The 18,364-nt window shown below is 27.5% G+C and overlaps 1 protein-coding gene across 1 annotated transcript in view; it reads right to left on the bottom strand.

Moving 5' to 3' along the window:
* LOC129960344 (dopamine beta-hydroxylase-like) overlaps window positions 1-11,215 on the bottom strand; it is a 148,599-nt gene extending 137,384 nt beyond the window's left edge. Inside the window, exons 1-2 of the mRNA XM_056073719.1 lie at window positions 10,661-11,215; window positions 4,299-4,445 (exon numbers count right to left, since the gene is read on the bottom strand). Of these exons, the coding sequence (XP_055929694.1) occupies window positions 4,299-4,445; window positions 10,661-10,978 (465 nt within the window). The 5' untranslated portion in view covers window positions 10,979-11,215. The remainder of the gene's footprint in view (window positions 1-4,298; window positions 4,446-10,660) is intronic.
* Between the last annotated feature and the right edge of the window lie 7,149 nt (window positions 11,216-18,364).

Here is an 18,364-nt window from a genome sequence, read left to right as displayed (position 1 = left end):
TTGAATCACAAAAAAGCAATGCAGCAGTCAATGCGTTAAGCACTCTGTTTTAATTATTCGCCCCATGGGTTTTCTGACCTCATTCAAGTGTGTCTTTCGAGCTTCTGTGGATGCTTTTAAATCTCTGTTTATATTTGAAGATATATATTTGTTCAATCGAATGCAGTCGAATTCAGAATATCATTGTACATCATTTGTAAATTAATGGAATTTACAATATTTTGATTGGCTATTATTTTTGATTGTGACTTCCAAACCGCATCAAAACCACACTCCGTATTTTTGTAACATACGAGTTAGAGCCCTGATGAGTACAAAATTAAGCCCGTGTTTTTACTCATTATTTATAAAAGACATCTCTCAAAATGAAATTCTACACTTTGCATTTAAGTGACGAAATGTCAGCACTAGCCAAAACTCGAATAGTTAAATTCATAATCTTAGCCCTCAATTCACATCTAAAAGAGCTGAAGAAAATTTTCGGAAGGAGATAACATTTGTTAATCCCACAAAAAATAATTAGTTCCTTACTAAACGAAGAAAAATACTTCTCTAAAATGTAGAATACGCATCTCATGGTTTCTAGAGAGTCAATATCTAGACGCCATAACGGAAACAATATTAACTTGGTAATTTTATATCAGTTACATAAATTCCGAGATAACTGTCATAAACTGCTCACTTTAATTGTTCAGAATTTTTAAACAAGCAGGGATACCGAAGTGCTTCGATGTACTTTGGAATATTTTCATTTTGAAAGACTAGTTAAACCAATTAAAATGGACCAGAATATTCGTCTCAAACAAATATATAAAGTAAGATGGTTAGTCAGAGACAAATTAGACTGAAAAGCTAACATATCTTCAATTAAAAATTTAATTCAAGGAATAGCTGAACTTTTTCTCAAAACTTCGAAAACGTTGTTATCCAAGAAATAAATCGTTCTCCCTAATACTCGAAATACTCGAAAACCAAGTATAATACTGTTTTATTCCTACTATACAAACATTTAAAGTGATTTGATGCCATTAAATTTCGTTGTAAATAAATTATTATATTTGATAACTGCTTTCTCTAACCTTAGACGCTTGCTTTAAAAGACTTTACAACTAAAGTTATATTTTGAAGTCCATCTAGTATTAATGAGATGAAACAAGATTAGATATTTCGTTACCGATTGAAATTAAACTCAAATTTTTTCTCCTAATGATTTGAAAAAGTGGAAAGGATTTTTCTATTTCTTTGTGAAGATACAAATTTCGAAGTAATAATTAAGGTTTAGCATGTCCTGTATGCTAATAATTGAACAAAAATCACCTTAACATCTTTTTAGAAGGTACATAGTCATAATAGTAAGTCTATATTCACTAATACCCATCAAAGAACATTCTTTTTTAAATCTGTTTCTACATAACACGGTTCCCTTGAATCCTGTATTTTCTTTGATGCACGTTAGCTTTATTTTTAGATGCGTGGTACATCATTTCTCATTGTTAAGAGTTTTGTTAAACTATTGCAACTCTGGATAATGCAATAAGCAAGATATTTAAAAAATATTATAAATCACTGTTGATGCATGTCTTTCCAAACTTATTTCATACAATAATTGCAAGAATTTTGGATGACTTTAGAAAAAATATTAAATTTTAAGAAATAAGTAAAAAAAAACGAATCTCGCAAGAGCATGATTAAGTTAACGTTTCTGAATATGCATAATACAAGTAAACTAAGAAGGCATAGGAAAAATAATTTGCGGAAATCATGATATCTGTTTCTATCAAAATATTCCTCATTTTATATAAACTCAAAAACAAGGAAAAGTATATGGATTTTAAACTTTGAGAAAAAGGAGAAATGACTTCAAATGACTTCTTGATGTAAAGCTTCAAATCATCAGATGAAGAAAAACTTCTTTAATGCAAATTATTTATTCGAATACTTTTGATTTTATGAAGAGTTGTATGATTCATATCAGAAATATGAAAGAGCATAATGAATGATATGCAGAAATATTAATACATATTACAAAGTTAAAAGTAAAAGCATATTTTTCATGCTGTTTTATTACACCATTTTACTTTTTCAAAATATGAATTTTATCTATAATTGTTAAGGAAATAACGTAAATGTGGGATGTTTCCGATATCTTCGAATATGTCACTTGTCGAACAAAGTTCATATTTTCTCTTAAAAAGTCATTTATTTTTATGCTTTTAAATAATTCTTTAACAACAATGAACAACTTCTTATAATTAAAGTAGTTTAAAATAACCGAATTTCTAGCCTTAATAAATGTTATAGAAATTTTTCTTAACCAATATTAATAATTTTAAAGCATTAGCGGTTACGGATTGAGTAGTTGAGTTCTGCTGAATTTTACTATCTCTGATTTTAATATTTATTCCTAATGGTTGAATCATTTAAATGTGGAAAGGTATCGTTCTTTCTGTCAGTATATCATTTTGTCTACTCAACCCGTAATTCTTTCTCACTGCCTTATGATCTCATTACTTATATTATCAGTTTTAATCAATTTTATTTATAATATCAGTATTCAATATTTTGCTTTATTTCATACCAATAACATATTTTCAATACTAAGCCATTTTATATTTCCAAAAATAACTAAGAAATAAGCTAATCGGCATAGTTAATAAAAACATGTTAAATGTAATCAATTTGAAAAGTGAAAAATCTGCATTAAGAATGATTTTAAGAAATGGATTAAACTTTATAAGCATCCTTTTCTTTCACATGGTTTTACTTTTATTATTGAAATCATAGAATTATTACATTATTATTGAAATCATAGAAGAAAATGCATGTAATACGGTAAATATGTTAATAAGCTATTCATATGCTGAAAAGGCATTTTAGGAATGTATAGCTCAGATCTGTTACCAAAACTTTTGAATAATAATTTCTTTTAAAATAAAATTTATTCGTAAACATATTTGATTATAGTTTAGTTAAGTTTTTTGAAAAAATGCAAGAAAATCTTCTATATAATTTTCTATGCCTATATCTATCAGTTAATTTTTGGTATACTTGTGAATTTTCTTGATTAAGTGCCATGTAATAGATTTTGTAAACACGTTGTTATCTACGAATTGGGGCATATTTCGAAATAATTTACAATAAAACATCGATCTGAGAAAGGGAATTTATAGCATGGCTTGTAGCAGTAATGTACATTTCTTGTTTTATAGAATAGCGCAGATTTTCACTGTCTCTCAAAGCAATCGTCTTGCACAGTTTAAATGGGATAATATTTTTAACCTCTTAACCAACGTGCCCGTGCATCGAATTATTTGTTCTTAAACTTATAAGCTAAAATTAATCATTCAAAGATGGCATTTTATAAAAAAAAAAAGGAAATAATCAAGAAACACATTAAGTGTTTCATTTTTAATTGGGACGTTGGGAATTAGTAGGGTATCAGATTCTTGAATAAAATCGAAAAGAAAGCAAAGGGTCAAACAGAGTGTCTGCCAATTGCGTTATGGGTTTTAAATTCAAATAATATGTAGATCATAGCACACAATTAATATTTTTTAATGTCTCACACACATCAACTGTCTTGAGTGAGACTGCATCGTCACCCATTAATCAAAAGTCTGAAACCACTAAACCAAGGAAAAGACATGTTCAAGGTAATCTTGTGACCCTGTGATGTCACATATTATATGTCAAAAATGTGACACTGTGTCCTGCTATTGTGAATGCTAATCTTAAACCTTTTTTCCTCGGCCCATAATGAATTACTTAATGGACAGACTAATTGCTCTCGATTATGTGAATCTAGTAAAATACCACCAGGCGCTACTATTTTTGAATTCTTATGATGCTTATGACATTAATACCTTCCGATTATTGCCTGTTTTGTCCAAAATGCAAGTAACTAGCAAGCGTGCACATAAGCCAACATGATTTAATAATAGGCAAATGAGTAATAAACAAGGAAGGAGCAAAGACGTTTTCATTTTCTAAAGCGTTTTCTTCAGAAATTGCCAAAGCAATAATCTCCTCAAAACCTCTTTATTTGCAATTTAAGATATATCAGTTATTCATATTTTCTAACTTTAAATAGACTTTGCCCTAAAGCATCTGCTACATTAATTATTCTGCGATTGCTCTACTTTCAGAAATGTGGCTTTAATTGTTCTTTCATACCAGTTTCAAACCATGCGCAACATTTTAAAAAATTATGTAGTAAAATGTTATTTCTATATCAAATGTTAAGTAATGTTATTTCTGTAAAAAATACTAACGAAATTGAGGTTGAAAATTTTTCTTACCTCAATATAGTAATCTTGATTGTCACAAGTGTCAAATTTTCTGGACCATGCATATCTTGTAACGAAACCTCTTCTTTTCATGCTTAATAAGTGACAATCGTCATGGTCATCCAATGTAACGAATCCCGCTTCATCTGTGTAAGCATCCTAAAAACAAAGAGCAAATAAAATCCTCATTCTAGATATAATTTTTGAATTGATATAATCCAATATAATTAAAGTGCTATCCCTTCTGACATTAAAAAATAATATGATGAGTCTAGATCATTTCGCATAATATATAATGGAAGAGAGATTTTTAAAATCCTAAAACTAAAATTATTTCTACACCAAAGGGCGATTTTATCTACGGAAAGTCAGTTTTAAAATTATTAAAAACTTTGTGAGAAGGAGGTGCGAACTGCAGTTGATGCAAAATATTTCGGAGCCTTTGATCAATTAAGTGCGTCACGTTCAAATGTTAAATGGATATAACACTTTCTCCTGCTCATGAATAAAAGTAAAAATGATTATCAAAAATAGGTTTATTTTTATGACTTTAAAGTTTTGCATCAATATTCATCATAAAAATAGTTGATTATCCACGTTTGTTTAACTGATTTTTTTTTTTTTTACACTTATTACTTTCTTACACAAAATCGCATCACACTTGTTAGAAGCCACATGGCATCTTATATATAAGGATAACGTTTCTTCACATCGTGATTTCGATTTGTTTTATTCTTCATTTTTTATATATATTTTTAACCATGTCATCGACTTCGAACATTTTCATCCTAACCCTTTACACTCCTTTACTTAGGATGCATCGTTTTCACATTCTTGTTGGATAATGTTTATTATAAAAACTGTGTAATAGCAAAAACTTCACATTAATTATAGCAACCTACAACTTCCTTTGAGATTTCTAATCACTAAAAGGGTTCCTTATACTCACAGATATATAAGGCATTACTTTTCAGAATGCTAGGGACTAAATAGTTTGTAAGCATATAACATAATATGTAATCAAAGGTTTCTAGTTTTTTTTTTTTTTTTTTTTTTTTTTTTAATTTTCTTTGTTACAAATATCCACGTTCATTTTACATTTTATACTCCAGCATTTTATGATTTTAGTATTTCTTTAACCCATTGACCTACTAATTTACATAACTTCCTCATTAGATGCTACATCTTATTTGAGAAATTTATTGTTGTTTCAATTCCTGTAATAATACAAAAGAGCTATGAGATATCAAAGTCTTCCAAGTGATTTTTGAATTTTAAATTGCATAATACTTTCACTTATTTGCAGATTTAAAGTTAAAAATTCAATAATTGGATGAGCATAACAAACATGTCTGTAATGGCCGGGACTAATTTTCAATTTTTTTTAAACATCATACTTATGAAATAGATCTAAAGATCTCTCATATTCATTAAAAGTGTTGCACAATTCTATTTCTTTTAATAGTTCCTTTCTATATGAAAATATGAGAGGATTTCAAAACTCTTCAAAATTTCCTTTATTGCCTTCAGTTTATAAAGCTATACATTACTATATATTCAGTTATATATTTTTTATTTTGTTGCTTTCATTTATATTTACTTCTCAATTACATATGAAAACGCTTATTCTGAAATGAATGAAATGGTAAGCAAGATTAGATTGCTCAATTTTAAAAATTAAAACTGAAAATTTATAATATGCCTTCAAGTGCATCAATACATGTTCCTAAGAATGTTGTATATATGAGTGAGAGTTGAATCTCAAAATTTCATTAAAATTGTATTTGAGTCATATTCTGCATCTGAAGAAGACAGTGGACTTTAAAACTCGCAAATGATGAAATTTTTTGTATAGTGTTATTTCTAAAATATTCACTTATATTCAACTAAAATAGCAATATAAAATGTATTATTAAAAGATAAATATTTGAAGGGCTTAGAGGAATAAATATATTTTTAATGAATCTTTCTCAAAACAAAGTTTCAATTAGATTTAAATATTTCTGAAATATTCCAGGTGTCGTAATTTTAATGATATTGCATAAAATTTATAATGAAGATTTGGGTTAAACATTTAAAGAAAACTGAGAATGCATTTTATGTTTTGGTTTTTTTAAGATAGTTAAAAGTCAAATTTTAGTTCAGAAAAACAAAACTCGTAAAAAAAAAATTCATTGCAAGAACATAAAAGTATTTCTAAAAAATGAACTTTTAATTAGAGTTACAAAATCATACCCAGTTTTCTCTCAATAAATTTTTATAAAGTAATAAGTAAAAAATAACAGGAAAAATTAAAAATTACATCACTTGGGGTATTTTGAAATTTTTAAAAATTATATATTTTTAATTTAAAAAAATAATATACAATAAAAAATAATACATATAGAAATATAATGTATATTTTAATGTATATGCATAAAAAATTTCATAACTCTAAGTGAATAATTTGCTAAACTGCTTAGCACAGTCTATCGTCCCTTTAAGAATATCTTTTACCGGAAGAAAATGAAAAAAAAATATCTTTAAGAATTAAAAAAACGACTTTAATTCTTCAAAACGAAATGTTCAACAAATGACACAAAACTGATTATAAATTTTGTCTTTAGATCGAGCTGTCTCTCTGATAATTTAAGAGTAGATATGTACTTCGGTTTTTACCCAAGTTGAATCATGCTTAAGAAATGAAAAAGTAAATTTTCAGATTTTTATTTGTAGTTTATTGATCTAAGAAAAACCAATCGGATTGGTCTCCCTAGAACTTTCTCCCATGCTTCTTAATTAAGATTCCATCTTTTCTCCCTAGGGATAAAAACTGTGGACACTGGGCAAGACCATGAACGCGAATTTAGTTTCAGGGATTGCATGTGGAGTGTCTGCGCTATCGTAGTATAGAGCATAAAATCGAGTATGCATTTTGGATGATTTTCTTCTGACCAATTTGTACAAAACTACTATTTTAGTAACTAGATTACATATCAAATTTCATTTCTTTAATTGGTTGTATTCTTGAGTTATCAGTTTATAGGCTGTTATCTCGTTTAATATACAGATTGTCAATCCGTAGATGGATCTGATTCAAAATTTTATTGAATCTAAAATTTTGATTTTAAAACTAAGTATCAAATTTCATGTATCTGGCACTTCGATTTTGTAGTTATCGTGTTTGTTTGTACTCAGACAAATGCACTTCCTTTGAATGGATTTCGTTCAAAATTTGAAAGAAATCTACAAATTTGGAGTAAAGGCTGCCCACTAAATTTCATAAAATCTCCAAGTCCATTTTTTTGATAACTATAATGTTTCTCTCATGCACGAGAAATAATTACAGTTTTTCTTTTTCGCTATTTAAGAACCAACAAAAAATTGGATTAGTAGATAAAAAATATTAGATATGAGAAAACCAACTAATGAAAAGTAATTAATTACCAGTACAGATATTTATTTATTTAGAACCATGCTGGCGAAACAATACAGAGATTGCAAAAAAAAATGTGAAAACCTTGTTTTGAACTGTTTTAAGGTTAATGCGTAAATACAACGCCACTTGGTTACCTGCTTATGATTAAACTTTTACATTTTTTGCCGGCTGGACCATATAAATTATATTGCAAGAAATGTGTCAAAATGAAAGAGGTTCTTCAGTAGTTACTTGTTTATGATTAAATTTTTATATTTCTTAATTAAAACAAATATAAGAAGTTCTTTAGAAATATTACGGAGTATACCGATTGGTTTGAAGAGACTTTTCTTTACGTCTGTGAATTAGGAATCAGTTACGACTAACGAATACAATTTAATAATAATATGGCCATCATAGTTATGATTAATCACTATAGACCATTTCTGAGTTATATATGTCATACTCTGGATAAAAATAATAATTCACAAATATCTTGTAACGTTAATGAGTATTCTTTCTCTATTATCTGTAACTAACGATTTTACAAGAATGAATACTTTTTCATATTTATTTATCTTCTTAATTTTTAATATAAAAATAATACGAACTAGAAGTTATGTTTTGTTATTAAAATACATAGAAATATAAATAAATGCATTTTAACTCTTTGATCTGTGAATTTGAACTCCTAATTAGATGCACATTTGGGGGCATTTATTGTTATTTGAATCACTGTTATATTAATTAAAATATCATTCATAAGAAAGCAAGTGATATCGAGCTACTCATGCTTATCACAGAGACTTTTGTGTTTAGAATTGTTACCGAGTTAATATGAATTGAAATATCAAAAATTTATGCAAAAGTCCTACACGCTATTATAAGGGAAACGGCTAAATTAAAATTAGTTTTCTCCTACCAACTGTATGATGAATTTTTCAAAAATTATAGTCCTATTTTTTAAAGATAAATTACATGCAGCTATATCATGGCAAACCCTTCCTGTGAAAGCATAGAATATTCAAGATTCTAATGTAGAAAGATTGGACAGCAAAATCTGCATCTCTGTAATAGAAATGAAATATTAAAGAGATCCTTTAAGATTGTATCTTAGCGTAGCATAATTTCAAGTTTAAAATTAATACTTATTTTTAAAATTTCAATGAAATGCTTTCAAAATATTCCCTGTAATGTCTTGCTTTTTTACATTTCAAACCAGCAGCGCTTATACTCATTGATTTAGCATTTTTTCTCTATTTAAACGTTATCCCATAGGCTTACCATTTTTTCAATATTTTTCTAGCCTAGAGCATATCAATCGACTTAGAAAAAAAAACATTTATAAACACGAATTGCATATTTGGTGATGGATCAAATTCTATCATGTTAAAATAGAATCCGTGATACAGAGGTATGACTCACCCAGGAGTTTATCATTTTTTAATGAAAATTCAAAAAATGAGACCTATTACAAACTACCATATGGAAGGAATAAATTTGTGTAATAAAATCAGTTTACTTGCATTTTTTGAAAGAAGAGTTTTTGCAATGATGTCAGCTGCAAATGAAATTAGATATAACTGGCCTTTTGCATGGGAGTTTGTATTTTTACACCTTATGATTAAAAGTTGAGCAAATTAAAATAAGAATTCTAATTTGAAAAATGTAGCACGTGCATCCTTCATATTCTTTTCAATGCCCTGCAATACAAAAATCCGATGAAATAAGTTTTAATGTAAAACTTAAATTCTTAGTTTAGGAAATGCCGTATATTTTCAAAAAAAGATTATCTCAATATAATTATTTTAAGAATTATTTGCAAATAACCAATAGTAAATTCAAATTATTCGATTGCTTATTAAGATATTCTAATGGTAAAAATACAGAATGATATGGAATAATTCCACCTTAAAGATTAAAGTATGTTAATACTAATAAAATAATTTTTTTTTCGAAATTTTTAGTTGAAATATTTTGAAATCCTAATTTCCTTTATCACAGATTTTACAATCACATGAAATTTATAAAACTATTTTTTTTTTTTTTACTATCACATAGAAATTTACATTTCATATTATCATTAAGTAATTAGAAATTCAATTATCAAATTTCTAAAATTAACAATTTTTGAAAAAAAATGTGTTTCAGATTTAAGATGTCGATTAAATTTTCACTATACGTGCAAATTGATTCGTGATATACTAATATAAGTTATTAACAAATTAAGATTTCTGGATTTCTATTTCGCTGGCAATAAATAAAAAATGGGATAAAAAATATTTCTACCATCTGAACTTGTATTCATAGTTTTCAAAACATGCAGATAAGATTTTACTATTCTTTTCATTCTTCAAATAAAGGATTTAAAAAAGAAAAAGGATCACATTTAAATTAATTTCCATTTTTTTCCTGTAATTATATTTAAATGCTGAAGAAAATAAAAATAATACTTCATATTTATTTTTTTTACTTCTTTAACTTAATAACCAAAACAAATACCTTCAGCAGCTTAACAGCTGCAAATAGGCTTTTCAATTATGCATTGATGACTGCTCAAAATCCTCTTTTACCCATTAAAGACTTTATTGCGCAAAAGAATCATGTTAATTAAAATGAATAAAAAAACAAATGATATTTTTAAGTAAGAAATCGATGCACATTTTGAAATAAAATTAATTTCAAGCCGAAAATTAACTTATTTTTGTGCCTTTCCTTCTTTTGAGTATATTCTTTGCAGTAAAAATTTGCATTGAATAAAAAAGTGGAAGAAACGACTCAAATTTTCCTCAGTAAACTCTTTAAAATAATATTTTCTCCTAAAAAACAGCTGCCCTTTCATTCGATAAAAAATAGTTAAGAAATCAAATAAAACATTAAGCAAAATATACAAAACTTTAAAAAAAATCATGGATACTTTTTGAAAAGAAATAATATATATCACAATCATAACTTCCCATAAAAAACATTATTGTACCTGGAATCGATTTTTCCTCTTTCTATCGGTCCATAAGATACAAAGGTCGGCATTGGTGATTTCTCCTCTGTCTGAAAATCCAACCCCAATCCAATCATGGTCAGCTACTCTAGCTCTGAGTTCAAATGTCACAGTCTCTTCTTCGTAATCAACAGTCCAGTACAGATGCAACTTGTCGTTTGGATCCAGAATTGTTTCAAAATAGAGGACAGCATTTGTATCATGTTCCGGAATTGTAATCAAACTGTTGTCTGCAACTGCAAACTGCAAGTCCACAACATGCAACAGAAGTAACACACCTAAACACCAAATTAACATGGTTGGTTGGTGGTGACCAGTCGAACTGGTTGGAAGCTCTCTGTTTTTGGGATTCGCGATAAATGCGGGATCTTTAAAGGGGGTGGCAGAGGTGTGAAGCGTCAAATAATAAAGAGGAGTTATGATGGGGGAGGAGGTCCAACATCTACGTCATTTCATAATGGTCTAGTTCAGACTTCGACGCTGCTTAATGAAATACCACACATAACTCGACGTTGGATTCCTCCGGTTATTAAAACTCACGGGTAAGCGGTGTGGGGTATTTTATGAAGGCGCGAGTCTTTGATAGGCGCGTCATCTTTAAACGAGGTCGCCTGCAGACAAGATAAGGCTGGAATGAAAAAAAGAAGCCGTTTAATAACGCTGCCTCTTCTCCAAGCTCAAATGCAATATAATTTGAAGGGGAGGGACATATATCACGTTCAGATTCTGGTAAATACCGCGAACTTTTTAAGCAAAGCTCGCATTTGGTTTGAACGGAGGCGTAAAGGATTTCGCATTATGGCTGCTTAAGAGATAATGGGTGTATTTTTTTTTATTTGCTTCAAGCATTCTTTTACTTATTAGTTCACCTTCTCTTTGTCAGCAATTATGATATACATAATTTTCTTATGCTAATAAATAAATTATATAAATAAATTTCAAAACTGTTAAATTAATAAAGTGATAGACTATTTAAAAAAATAATTAAATGTAAATTATATAAACTGTTTTCAACTATAAATTGCACAATAGTTTGAAATTTCATTTTTTTGTCGCAATTTTACATTTAAGTTTTAAATTGCAAGTGTTTCAATTTAAACCTAAATGGCAAACTAATTTTATCTCTATTAGAAAGAAATGAGATGTTGCATGTTAAGAACAAATTCCGATACATATTTAAGCAAAGATATAAATTAACTAACAATTGATTCATTTTAATACTAGTTTAATTTGTAATTCAGTAAACACAACTCAAGTTCACTGCACAGTTTCCTAAAATAGATGAAATAACTGAATTAAACTTTATTAGTAGAGAAAAACAAATGTTTATTTTTTGGAGATATCAATTTGATTCAAACTACTAGAGTGCTTATAAAAGATTCGAATCATCAAAAACGCCATTAGCGCATGAAAGGAAAATAACAAACAGCATTTGAATCATCATTGAATAACTGTAAACCTTCCACGAAATTCGTATTATATTTGTAATAATGAATTCGGATGAAGTTTTTCGCTAAACTCGGCTAATCTATTTTTGAATTATATTTAATCACTTTATTATTGCTTCGTGACTAAACTTTATGCACGATGCATCTTGCTAACTCAAGAATTTCTTCTCTTGTCAGCAAAACATGAAATTTGTCCATAACCTTATTAAATTATACAGTTTGTTTCTTCTCTCTCTCTCTCTCTCTCTCTCTCTTTTTGTCTTACCTCGAAGGGTTGCAGTATTTGTAATCTTCATACTACAAGGATAAATTGAAATAATGAAATATTTCAGGATAGATTCTATTTATTCTTATGTATATAAAATATTTACTGCTGAAATTAGAATAGGTTTACAGTTCAAATTCTAACAATATATTTGAGTGATAATTGGCATAAGCAAAAAGTTATTCACTTTTAATTCATTCTAAATATAATTTATTTATATGAATATGAGTTAAAATGTGAATCTGGAGCACATTGAAACGTTTTAATTAATGCTTGTTTGTTTTTTTGGTGTTTTTTGGCGCAAGAGTTTTAATTAAGGCAAGGATTCTTAACTCATTAGTTGCCACAATCCCTATATTGTGTGTAGCAGAAAGTGCTACGTTCCTTTACAACAAGCGAACAAATTTGAAATTCGTATGTAAGTTGAACAGAATAGAATTATCATATTTGAAGCATCGTATTTTTGGTTTGGTTTTTATATTATAATGAAATTCTGTACATAAATATGTAATTTAGAAGTTATAGTAACGATCTGCTATTTACTCGGCCTTTTGTTTTTTATTGAAATGATTTTATTGATCATTTTATAACGATATCCTTTTACAAAAATACTAAATATTTTCAATACAAAACATAATTTGAATATAATTATACTGTTACACAATTTTTTATGCATATCTATAAAGTATTCGGCCAAAAATTATCAAAAAAAATTGGCAGTTAATGGATTTAAGGTATTCGTCCCGAGAGATTAACATAAAATTCCTGAGAATTCTATGTCTCGGAAGCACCTAAAACTTTCCTGTTTCTTAGATTCTGAAGAGATAATTGTAAGTTGTTTTGCCATTCTAATTGATGCGGTATTGCTTGTTTTGTGATTTAATGGCGCAAGAACCATATTTGGTTTTACTGATGCGATATTGCAAATGCTTTTTATCATCTATATTCAGCATTTATTTCATCCTTCCAGACTTTTAGATCATTTTTAGGAATTATTTGTTCGGCTACCCACCAAAGTCTTGAATTACCCAAGACAGCCTTTCCTTTTTTTTTCTTTACATATTTCCAAATTAATAGCAGTATAAAGCCAGATTTAATAAAGAGAGGTTTTCATAAGAGATAAAATATTAGAAAATGTTTTGATCAGTTTTCTGGTGATGAAAGAAAAGTAAATGAAAGCAAAAAGTAGTTAAAAAATTGATGAGGTAAAAACGACGAAATTCTGGAAACTAGCTATTTTTACACTGAGACTGTTATTAGTTTCTTAAAGTCTTATAAAAACTTAGATGTCTATAAAATGAGCAAACATAGAAAAATTCAATGAGCTTTTTCAATCCAATAAAAAAAAACAGAAAATTGTAAAATGAAACTTGCAGTTAAATTAAATTTAGCTGAATGGAAGAGAAAGGCAGGAATAATGGGGAAAATGAACAAATTAAACTTCTGCATTTAAAAAATAATCAAAAAAGCATTTTATGTATATAAGAGCAGCTCTTGAATTATATTTTAATTGTATTTTGGAGCAAACAGAAACGTTACTATTTTTTTATGAAAAGATAATTAATAATGCCAAAACATTCCTCGTAAAAATTGAACAATGGTTATACAAAATAATTAATAAAACGACTGGAAATCCTCAATTAAAAGAATAAGAAATCCTATTATTTTTACGTTACAGTAGCATTAAATTGTAAAATACATTATTAAAGTACATGCTTTTTTTTTCTGTACAGTACAAAAAGTTGTATTTATCTGCTATGACGTGATTTAGAACTCAGTGCAAAAGTTCAAAATTCAATTTCTATACAAATTGAAATTACACATTTTTGCGTCAGTAATATATAGTCACATTTGATTCAGTCTGAGAAATTGGAAACACATCTTTCCTTATTTTCAGGTAAAGATCATGGATTTTATTAATGTGAGTCTCTAAAGTACATACAAATTCAATATTTTAAGAAAATAACCTTGGATTTGTCAGATATTGAGATTATTTTGAATGTGTATAGAATTTATAGCCATTATATTTGACGTACGTTTGGTCAATTTTATCATTCCAAAGCAAGCGTCTTTGTTTCATAATAATATGCATAAAAAAATATCCTTTGTACATGAATAAAATGTGCTTTCAATGCAAATCTAATTTATGTAACGACAGAAAAGCTACAAAGGACCAAAGTTTTCCGCTTCAAATGAGGGGGAAAGCAATAAAATATAATAAATAATGCAATAACAATAAAAACAAAACTCCCTCCCAGTCATTTTTCGTATCGAAACGACAGCATTTTTAAATATGTCACAGGATCAGCAAACTTTTCAGAAAATTCTCTGTCATTTTCAGGAACTTATTAAATACTTTTAGAACTGGAACAGTGTTAAAAATATGAACTTTTCAATGTGCATAGTAAAACCAATCATCTGGGAAACAGGTGCTAGTAAATCCTGTATATGTATTCAACATTTTTTTTCTTTCTTTGAAGATGTTATTTTTTCAACATCATAGCTCGGCTTTTGAAAGTCGGCTAAAGATTTTTTTAATTTTCAACGACCTAACGTTGTATTGGAGGGTGTAATATATTTGGTTAAGTCAAGGAAAAAAAATTGTTAAAACTTTACAGAATCGGGAAAATTAATAGAAACTGTAAATATTTGGAATTTCAGCTTAGAAATATGACATGGTATAATATAGTATAGTGTTTCTAATATATTGATTATTCAGCATAATTCAATGTTATGATCAATTAAGCACACTAAATTAAAAATTAAGCACATTAAAGTAAGAATTCAATACATCGGACCTTTAAAATTGTAGGATGCAGAAAAGACTAATTTTCAATCCTGGAAAATCGCAACATAATAATTAGGAGGATTATATCTTTTTTTAATATATACTCTAGAAAAAAAGGGATTTTTATGTACGCATTTATTCTACTGTTTTATGAATGTTCTTGACATTTGCAAAGAAACGAAAGTTTTCTTTCATAAGGAATTGGTTAAAAAGTTCATTTGAAATCAAACCGTCTGATTTCTGACATCTTTCACTTACATTCATATGCATAATTATTCCGGTTGTTTGTTTTCAGCTTCCTTCCTCTTACATATTTACATGCATTACTAATTAAAATAATGATTTGTTGAACATATACTAACATTTGACACGATTTTGTTGTATGTTCTAAAACAAAAAGACATTGTTTTGTAAAAATATGAATGTAGTATATAAATTGTATGAAAATATTTTAGGACAGTTCACTAATTTTGCCCATATTCCGATGACAAGAAAGGTAAATGAGTCATTACCCTTTCTCCACGCTTTCTCTCCACACAAGGGAAAAGACATATAATACTTATTGGTTTAACCTATTAAGTAGTTTATTTTGTGTACTATGTAATTATATGGCACCTTCTGTTTTAGGAATGTTTTGATTCAAAATAAAATACACGTAATAGTTGAATATTCATTCCAAGCAATTTTTTAATTAAATTATAATATTTATGAATAGCTTAATTTTTGTTTAAAAGGGTAAAAATGAGATAAATCGATGCACGCAAAGCTTACGGGAAAACCAGTTAAAGTTTACCAGGTCAACTTACAAATGGATATTTCAAATTAAGAAATAATAACTTAATAAAATAAAGAAAAAAAATAAAGAAAGAATTTGAAACTCAATTTGAAAATGAAAAAAATTATAACAATCCTTTTAACACATTTATTGCCACGGCTTTCTCCTGCCCATCGGACTATCCATCCAATCAGATGATCCCCTTCTTTACGATCTTTTAACTATTGTAGAGAAAATATCACCTAATTAAATAGATGTTTTGATACAGTTAGATATTAGATCTAAACTACAAATGAGTCATGCGGCAATCAACGTATTATGAACACGTTTCTAAAATTAGACCATGTCTTTTTCCAAAATTAAATGGAATTGGTTTAGTTTCAAGAAAGAAAATTTATCTTAAATCTTATTTATTGTTTTTTTAAGTAAAAATAGATTTTAACAAAAAAAAAATTATTTTCTTAATAGGTAAGACGCGAGTATTTATTCAACAGTAATTAATAGCGAGCGTTCACCTCCTCGACATTCTCGTGCACTTCAACTTGAAGATGCTACTTCTACACAAGGTATCCGAAAAAAGTGGAACAAAGTTTATTTCCTTAAACATTGTAATTAAACACATATACTTTGAACTGCAAAGTTTTATCAAATAAGGGATTCAAATGTATGAAAATACTTTCTATAGAAGTTATAGTAAGAAATAATTTCTAAAGAAGCTAATAATTAGAAGTTACAAAATTAAATTTTGTACGGCGCCCATAGTGAAAAAATGCCAGTTACTAAAATGTTTCTCATACACTTATTTCTAAACACACAAAATTTAAGACATCCATCTGTAAAATTTGCTGAGATATTAAAAGGTATTTTTTTTTTTTTTTTACTTAGACCATTTTTTTTGAACGAGGGCATTAATGTATATTTCATGGATAATACACATACCGTATGGAAAGGGTAGTATTAGAAAATAATAATGCATTTACTAACTCCTACTAAATTTTAAAAATGATCGAATAATACATTCATTGAAGTGCTTGCAAAACTTTTTTTACGTAATTACCTTCTACACCAATACAAATATTCAGTATTCAGTATCAATCTTGCGGATATGGGACTCAGTTCATTTGTGTCAGTAAGGTAGGCTTCTTGAATTCCTCGAAAAAAATTTGAGCTTCAAAAGGAAGCTTTATAAAAAGAAGACAGTAAACTACTACTTAAAACTAGCTGAATATATAGATCTCCATTCGGCGTATTGCTATATTACACATTAATTTTCTATTACACATTAATAGAAAATTGCTATTGATGATAAACCAATTTTACTAAAAATGGACTTCCATCGTTCTAACACTGATCGCTTTGAAAATATATTTAAAAATTATGTCATATAAACTTAATGTCACGATTTGCATAAATGAAATTCTTCTAAAAATATTCAAAATTATTTATTTATTTATTTTATTTATTTATTTATTTTTGAAAATAGTTGTCATTGATGTTTTTTACATTGCATTTTTTGTTTTCTGTTTTGGAATCAAAAGAAAATGATTTTTGAATCATCTTGAAATTTAAAAATATACATATTATTTTTCTATTTTGCCAATTTGATTTTTGTTGCAAATTTTTAAAGAAATTTTGCTTAGGTGCAAATTATACTTAAAATGCGAATTCGAAAAACTTATTTCTTATATTTAAAATCTTTTTTTTTTTTTTAATTTTAACTTAAAATTTTGATCAGTTTTGAGAAGAAAAAAAATAAATAACTTTTTTGAACTAGAGAAATATGATAGTACTATCAGGTATAATAATAATTTCCAATTGACTTTATTTTCACTTGAACATTGGTAAATTATATTGCTACAAAGTCTAAGACTGTTCCATATACATCCAAAGAGCTTAAAAAGAAATGAGAGAGCAGAAGCACAAAAAACTTGAAAAGTAATCAGTGAAATTAACGATTTAAAAGTTCAAAAATAAATGCTAAATACAAAAGAAATCTATCAAGATACGTTATTTTTATGAATAATAATTTATGTTTGAGGATTTTATTTCAAACAAATTTTGGTTCTACAACTATACTTTAAGAAACCTTAATTGAAGTTACTTGTTTATAACATTATGAATATGTCTATCATTGTGTTTTTTACAGAAAAGAGAAACATTAAATAATCCAAATGTTTATTGCTTACAGAAAATCACGTAGTTTGAATTTAGTTGAAAAACAAATACAGAATACTAAATTATCTTCTCAAAATTCTAAATATAAAAATGATGTTAGAATGATATGAAGGTGGAAATGCTATGTTTTAAACATTTACAAAATGTAAGTATTTTTGTTTCAACAGTTCATATTATTCTTTTAAAACAGTAGTATGAACTAATTGCTTATTTACATAAAGTTAAAGTATAT

Source organism: Argiope bruennichi, chromosome X2 (genome assembly GCF_947563725.1).
Source record: "Argiope bruennichi chromosome X2, qqArgBrue1.1, whole genome shotgun sequence".
Taxonomy (NCBI): Eukaryota; Metazoa; Arthropoda; class Arachnida; order Araneae; family Araneidae; genus Argiope; species Argiope bruennichi.
Note: the sequence above shows the minus strand (reverse complement) of the source record. Positions and strands in the feature narration are given on the sequence as shown.